This window comes from Gadus morhua, chromosome 12 (genome assembly GCF_902167405.1).
Source record: "Gadus morhua chromosome 12, gadMor3.0, whole genome shotgun sequence".
Lineage (NCBI taxonomy): Eukaryota > Metazoa > Chordata > Actinopteri > Gadiformes > Gadidae > Gadus > Gadus morhua.
In genome coordinates, this window is record NC_044059.1 from 23,290,066 (window position 1) to 23,297,565 (window position 7,500).

General features: G+C 50.1%; 1 protein-coding gene across 1 annotated transcript in view; it reads right to left on the reverse strand.

Annotated features, from left to right (window-relative positions):
* Nucleotides 1-1,050: 1,050 nt before the first annotated feature.
* LOC115555286 (uncharacterized) overlaps nt 1,051-7,500 on the reverse strand; it is a 32,152-nt gene continuing 25,702 nt past the window's right edge. The window contains exons 3-4 of the mRNA XM_030372084.1: nt 3,879-4,095; nt 1,051-2,779 (exon numbers count right to left, since the gene is read on the reverse strand). Of these exons, the coding sequence (XP_030227944.1) occupies nt 1,189-2,779; nt 3,879-4,095 (1,808 nt within the window). The 3' untranslated portion in view covers nt 1,051-1,188. The remainder of the gene's footprint in view (nt 2,780-3,878; nt 4,096-7,500) is intronic.

A 7,500-nucleotide genomic window follows, 5' to 3' on the forward strand; every position in this document is an offset into this window, starting at 1 on the left:
TAATTAGAATTTGGACGGCTTCCTTACGATGATGAACACGACTTCTGACAGGGGCTTTGGGTGAAACGGAGGATTGAGCAAGACTAGAAAGTGTTACCGTTTGTCCCTGCGGCTCCCTTCTGGAGACTACTACATTTCTCGAATGTTTGGTTTGGATATAAAGGCAACTCACTTAATACTTGTGGGACGGCTAAACATTTAAATCGCGTATTTAAAGGGATCAAGTGTAGGCATTGTTTGGTTATGCTAACCAGATGTGTTGGCTTTTCATGATCTGAACCCCTCGTCTTAAAAAATGGAGCGCACAAAGAAAATAAACATGGCTTCGCACTACACAAATTGTGGGCTAATTGTGTATTTGGACTGAATCATTCTTACGGTTCGAGGGCTTTTTCCATTTGAGAAAGGATGCCGGAGAATGACAGTTTGACATTGATTAGTGTGTTGACTTGTGGAATTTGAGCTTTACCTGTAAAGAATACAACCGCGAATGCAATTATCTACCTACAAGCTAACCATCCACGTCGTATTGGAAAAAAACTCAAATGTTACCGCTAAAAGTATAGGACGATTCTCTTTCGTACCAAAAATAAACACAATGCAACGCTCAGGCAATTTACGAAGGAACACGTCCCTTCATGTTTAAGTTTTTATACACTCAGCGCAAGTTGGCATATAGAATTTCCTCAACAGAAATAATTTTTATTCTGAACTGAATTCCTACTATAATGTACTGTTTTGTAACGTAGAAATATTTATTTTTTACTTTATTGTAATTTATGTAAAATGTGCTTATTGGTTAACTCTGACACATTTACACTGAAGTGCGACCTAAAATGGGTATTGAATAAACCATAAACATGTTTTAATTCATTTAAATGAATTTGACGAAATAAAAAGGATAAAATGATTGACAAGATAGACAATTTCCGGATTAGTAGTGTGATTTGTTAGATTTATTAGAATAGCGATTTGGATTTTGCTCCAGCCAAGTGCTGAGTACATTTAAATAGACCCAAGTATGAAGATGAAATAGTGTTGTGTGCCATGAGTTTACTTTGATACACTAGCAGGAAGGGTGGTAGTTATAGGGAGTTTAGAGCCCATGCTGACAAGGTTAGCCTCTAGCCTGGAGTGTGTGTCTGGGGCGTGCGTGTCCGAGGAGTGTGTGTTTGGGGAGTGTGTTTGTCATGGGGAGTTGTGGGGACCTACCATGCACTTGTTGGGTTTCTCCCCAGAGTGGACCCTCATGTGGATGAGGAGCTTGTAGCGGGCGTTAAACGGCTTGTAGCGGCGGATGCAGCCGGCCCAGAAGCAGGTGAAGTCCTCTCCTTTGCGCTGGTCAATGTGCACCTTTTCGATGTGCCTCACTAGTTCCTCCTGCTGGTCATAAGCAGCACTGCAGTCAATCCAGCGACAAACCTGCCGGTCGCCCGGGGCAGGCCCGGCGAGCTCGTCTCTCTCGGGGTCTGAGTGAGATCTAGCTGGGCCCCTAGCGGAGGACTTGGGTCCCAGGGAGGGGGCGGGTGCCGTGGACTGAAGGTGAAGCAGCTCCCCGGGGCTGGGCCCCATGTACTGGTGGAGGTGGTAGGGTGGAGGCATGGCGGAGTTATGCAGCTGACGCCGGTGGCCGTTGTGCCCGTTAAGGTGGTGGTGATGGTGGTAGTGGTGCTGAAAGAGCACGTCCTCGTTGGAGGAGAAGTCATCCAGGGGCTCCTGTTTCAGGGCTGCAGCCAGCCTATGGCCTCCGTCGTGGGGTGTCCCTGGTCCGGGAACGGGCCCGGACATCATAGCCCCGTTCATGAGCAAGCCGAGCCCGTCAGAGCCTCCTCTGGGCCCACCTCCCGCCCCGGGACCCAGCTGCATGGAGCCCTGCTCCTCGCACAGCCCCCGGCTCGGCCTCTGGCCGTGCTCCAGCTCCAGCGACGACACCGACGAGGACAAGGCGGGAGAGGAGGAGGAGGAGGAGGAGGAGGTGCAGGAGGAGAGGGACAGCAGGCAGGCGGCGGGCGAGGGCAGCTGACAGCTCTCCCGTCTCGTCGGCTGCTGGGGGCTGCCGTGCGGCGGGGGCGGGGCCAGGGGCTGGGGCTTGTGGGGGGCGGCCTGGGCGGAGTAGGCGGAGGAGGCGGCGGGGGAGGTGGTGGTCGAGGAGGAGGAGGAGGAGGAGTAGGAGGAGGCGGCGTTGCTGGCGTGGCCGGGCGAGAGGACGTTGACGCCGGCCACCGCTGACATCTGGGAGGAGGAGCGGATGATAGAGGCGAGGTCGATGCCCTCGCGGGCGGCGTTGGCGACCGACGGGGACCCGGCGACGGCGGCTCCGCTGGGGCCGGTGGCGGGTACGGACTGCGGCGCCAGGGACAGGCGCTGCCTCTTGGGACTGCTGCCGTCGAGCGGGTGTGCTGAGTGACGGGCTCCGGCGGGGGACAAAGCCAGCGGGGAGGAGCCATCTTCATTATTAAAGGCGCACGCCGCATCCTGTGACACGCCGGCGCCCCGGCCGCTCGTCCTGCACACCCGGTCGCAGCTCCCGCCGTTGCTAGCGCTGCCGGCCTCCGCCATCTCCCCCCTCCGCAGGCCGGCGGCCATGCCCTCCCGGGAGCACTGGAAAGGGGCCTGGGCCGCGCAGAGTGTCCCCGGGCCCGTGGAAGAGTTCTTATAGCCCATGGTGGCCTCCTGTTTGATGCCGTACGGCAGGGCGGCTCTGCGGCCGCTGACACCGCAGCTGTCCTGGTGGTGCGGAGAGCCAACGGGCAGGGACCTCTGGAAGGCGGAGGATGATCTGTGAACGGAGAGGAACAAAAAGCCGTTGAGGGCTGGTTGAGCGCTGAGCTATTAGGGTGACACAGGGAGGGAATATGAGCGCTATTAGCCAAATGCCTGTTGAAAGACACCGAGCTGCTCATCATCTCTGTCAACGGAGAGGCCGACAGCCTCGGCTATACGTCAAGCCCAAACGACTCTAGCGTTCACACTAGGCCTCGCCTAGAGAGGAAATTACCTAATTCAACTACTAACATAAACAGCGTGCAGCCCGTGTTTAGAGACTGTGGGAGTCGTTGGAAGCCAGGAACCGTCCAAAGCCAGAGAGCCACAGAAGTTTCACAAATAACTGGAAATGAACCCCTTCTGCTGAGATGTTATGAATGGGCATTTATAACTAAGGAAGGGGTGAAGGTGGGAGGGCGGCTGGGGAGGGGGGGGGGGGGTGTCCAGAGAGAAAGAGAGGCCACTGGCTACTCTGACTCTCTGACAGGCTTTGATGACACAAAGGGGTTAAACCCAATCCAAGGTTTGGAGAGAAAAAAAATAGGGAGTCACCTGTTTTGGTGGCATAATGGTGGCCTATGAAGAGTCACCATGTACAATACTGTGTATTATGGTGGGAATCGCTGCTGCCCTGAATGGGGAAGCGGGCTCGGATTACTCCATGCGTCGCTGTGATCTCCTACATAATCATTCCTGTCAGTTGGCTCATTATGGATTTTGTCCGAAGCCCCTGAGTGATGTGAGAAGGGCCCTCTTTTCTTTGGGCTGTCTCATGAAGGAATCGTCTTTGTCCCCTCTCCTGACCACGCCGGGGGGAAATAAGAATCTAGCTAGCAACTCACAGGCGCCCCAGGCTAGCTCTATCACCGCTGTCAATAACAACTCCTATCCAATCCTTTCATTCGTTCGGGCCTTTCCTTCCTTTCCTTTCCTGTTTGAACGCACTTTACATATTTTGCGATTATACTGTATGTAATAGTGTCCTCAAGCAATGAGAAACAGAACACACACATTTGAACACAACCATGTTTAGACAATCTAACCACGCCATCTAGCAACACTACAAAACACAAACATGACAACAGGGCACGGCGGTGATCAGCGTGTCTTACCTGGAGTCCTGGCTCCCGGGGCTGTCGAGCAGGTGTATGTCGTGGCTGGGCTGGTCACAGTGGAGGCTGTGCTGCTGGTATTGCCCCCCTGAGTGACCCCCCAGCGGCAGCGCCAAGCTCTGCCCACCGCGCATCAGGGCCCCCCCACCGACACCGCCGTCGACGCTGCCGCCGAGTTCACTGGCACTGTCTTTCTCAAGGCCGTAGACGCCGTTCACTGGAAGACAGCGAATCATCACAGTCAGGCAGTCCGAAAAATGGAATCAACACGCCTGTCCATTACATGGTGCTTTGCAACAAAGATAATTATAATATAGATGTTATGCTTTATTATAGAGATAGATAGGCAGGTATTGGAGATAAAGGGGAGGACATGCAGCAAAGGACCATGGCAGAATTCAAACCCAGGGCGCTGCGATCAGGACTGAGCCTATATGGTGCACGCGCTATATAGATAATATTATTAATAGATTCGAAGTACGCTCTTTTCTTTATCTTAGCTCCTTGTATCATTTAACTTGTAAACTCAGTGTCAACTCTGGCAGAGCCGCACATTGATCCATCGTCACCGAGATTAGGAACAGGGGGGGCTCAGTCATCCGACGACTTGCCATGGAAGCACGGCTGCCCAGCGGCCCCTAGCTAGCTAGCAGTGGCGTGTTGAAATGCTATGGGGGAGCCTAAATATTCTCGGCGAGGATAAACTCCCTGGCTGCGACTACGGTGTTGATTCAGTGAGACTGTGGTCTTCGTGAAAGTCCAGCTGCTGACAGCGAAGGACAAGTCACAGAGTTGTGTTGCTAAACACGCAGGGTAGTTGATGTTGTGCGTTGTTGTCTGCCAAAAGTATGGAGACTATTCCAGGGCTTTGTAAGATTCCACTTGGGAATGTGCCATCGCGGTTTAACAATGGACAACGGTATTTGATGCTGTAGCAATGCTGTTATTGTATTGTATTTTTCAATAACCGAATTGTATCTTCTTCCATTGTTGATGGTTGCAGCAAATTCAAATGCAACAGGTCTCTGACAATTCTTTCAACTGTTTATTACTCTGAATGGTAGAATAATATATTTTAAACAATGCAATGAATGGAAATGGCTTGAAAAGCGATGGACATTGATGGGTAAAAAGGAGGTAAAAGCAAAGGCAGTATTAGATGTATGAATAAACACTGGTCCACGGTGAGAAAACACTTCAGCGCACTCTTTGCGGTGACGGACACGTGTCCGCCACACTCCTCACTCCACACTCCCTAACTCAATTCCTCAAATTCAATTTGCTGTCTGCAGCGATTCTGACAACGTCCTCGCGACTGGGGTTGGCGCCCAACACAGTGGGAACGCAGGACCGCAGAACCGTGGAACCGAGAACCGATCGGAACCTATGAATACGGAGAGCAATGGATTGATATGTCCAAATTATAAACATTCAAAAATTCCCTCGAAATGTGTGTTCTTTGGTTCAAATGTAAAAATAAACGACAGGGCCATCGGGGAATAATGATGAGCTGAGGAACTGTAAACATTTTATAGAATAAAAGGAACCCGAGTTAAAAGCCGGGAACAGAACAGGAGGCAGGACAAGCTGGCGTCCCGCAGGGCTGCGGGGACCCTGATGGTTTCACTCAGAGCCATTAACAAAGGGCAAGATGTCTTCATCCATGCTGGAGCCTGCTTTCAGGCAAAACATTTATGTTTATCAAATTGGGGATTGTTCTCTGGTGCTTTTATCCTGTTTTGTATTTTTTCCTTTAATGGGTTAGTGATCTAACCCATTTTGTGTACATTTTTTTTTTCAAGACAGGCAGACAAAGAGCCAAATGTTTCTTGCCACAACTTTGGGTAATTCAATCAGCATTGCCAGCAGTGACTATCACCATCTAGTATTCCCTCAACAGTGCTCGACTGTCCATGTGCACGCACACAAGCTGGCAGATACACTCTGACTTGCAGAACACAAACATGGATGTTATGAAGCACTAAATCTGGGATATCTTCATTTGAACTGCATGCTTAAGCTCAGAATCACAGGACACACAATATCCCAATTATCACAAGGAGCAATTAAGGTCAAACCCAAATCAGGTGCAATGTTCTTCCAAATCTGTTTGCATAATTATTTAAAAGGGCAAATGAGACTTTCCAACGATAATATAATAACAGAGCACTGATAAGCTGCCAACGATGGGTTTGTTTATAAGAATGAAATGCCAGCGCGTTACCGATATAATTTATTTGAGCCTCTTATCCGTGTGCCTTTTCCTCGCCAACTAATGTTTTAACATGGAATGCGCTTCTCGTTATCGCATGTACCACTTGGTTGTTGAAGACAAGCTGCTCCTTCACGAACGAACGAAAGCGACAGAAAGGATGGAGGGAGTAAGCTCAGCCGACATGAGGCAGCAGGAGAGGCGTTCCCTGGGGGGGGTTCCTCACGCAACAGGACCCTTCCTTTCGGGGCTGTTCGGGTGTCAAGCGGTCAGGCCAATACTCCAGCGCAACCCCCGGCTATCAGAGGTCTATTGCTGAAGCACTCTTTTGTAAGCTGGATTTGAAATGGTTTCCAGGGTGCTATATTGGTGTGACCTTTGTGTTTTCATGGGGTTGAACTTATTTCATAGTTACAATGTTTTCCGTGGCCTTTGAAGCCGGTCGAAAGCAGTGGACAGAGCTAATTGGGGCGTTTCTCAATAACACACAGACGTCTCCGCACGTTCATGGAAGTTGATGGATCAGTTTCCCGGAAAAATGGTGGAGATGTTACAATTGTTCAGTTGTTAACCCCCCTTTCTTTTCCCTTTCCTGAGACGTGCTAAAAACACACGACCACCGTTCCGAAAAAGAACCAAGGTGTTTCCATTCCAAGCCGACGGATGTCATGGTTCCTGCGCCGCGTGCTGTAGAGAAAGAGCTTTGCGCTCTAGTAATTTAGAGCTTTACATTACATTAACAGAATCAGTCATGCTCTGACTGCACTAACAGGCCTCGCCAACATATGGTGGCTTGGCCCGGCCCCAGCACTAAATTCAGTTTATATTGAATGTGCCATGGCAATTCAGCGTTGACTATTTCATTGTGTGTGTTGTCGTTTAGGCCGGGTTTTGATCCGGAAATGGAACCCGGGCAGAGCACCTGGGACGGAGAGGTGAAACGTAAGACGTGACGCCAGAGACGGTGACAGCTGAACGAATAGAAAGACTGTGGAGAGGATCCCCAAAACGTGACCGTGGGGGTCAGAGAGATAAACCATTAGGTTTGAGAGAGAATGGAGAGAGGACGTCATCGCCTTGATGGATGGATGATGATGGATGCATGCATGTGAGCGTCCGTGCATGGCGTTTCAAAGGGAACGCATGTGCCATGTACATGGCAGGGCTCTGAATAATGTGAGCTGACTGGGCCTTTCGGTTGATCTTCGAATGGTGGCCTGTTTAACCAATTGATCTAAAACGACATATGGTTTTTATATCCATATTTCAAAATGAATGCCTGCTATATTTTGTGTCCATCACAAAGTCTATATTAAATCAGAGACGTTGCAATGCTTAGCTTTTCAAATGTTTTATTTATACATTTTGAAATCCAATCCCAATATTTCTGTCGGAATTGTCTAGTGTAAC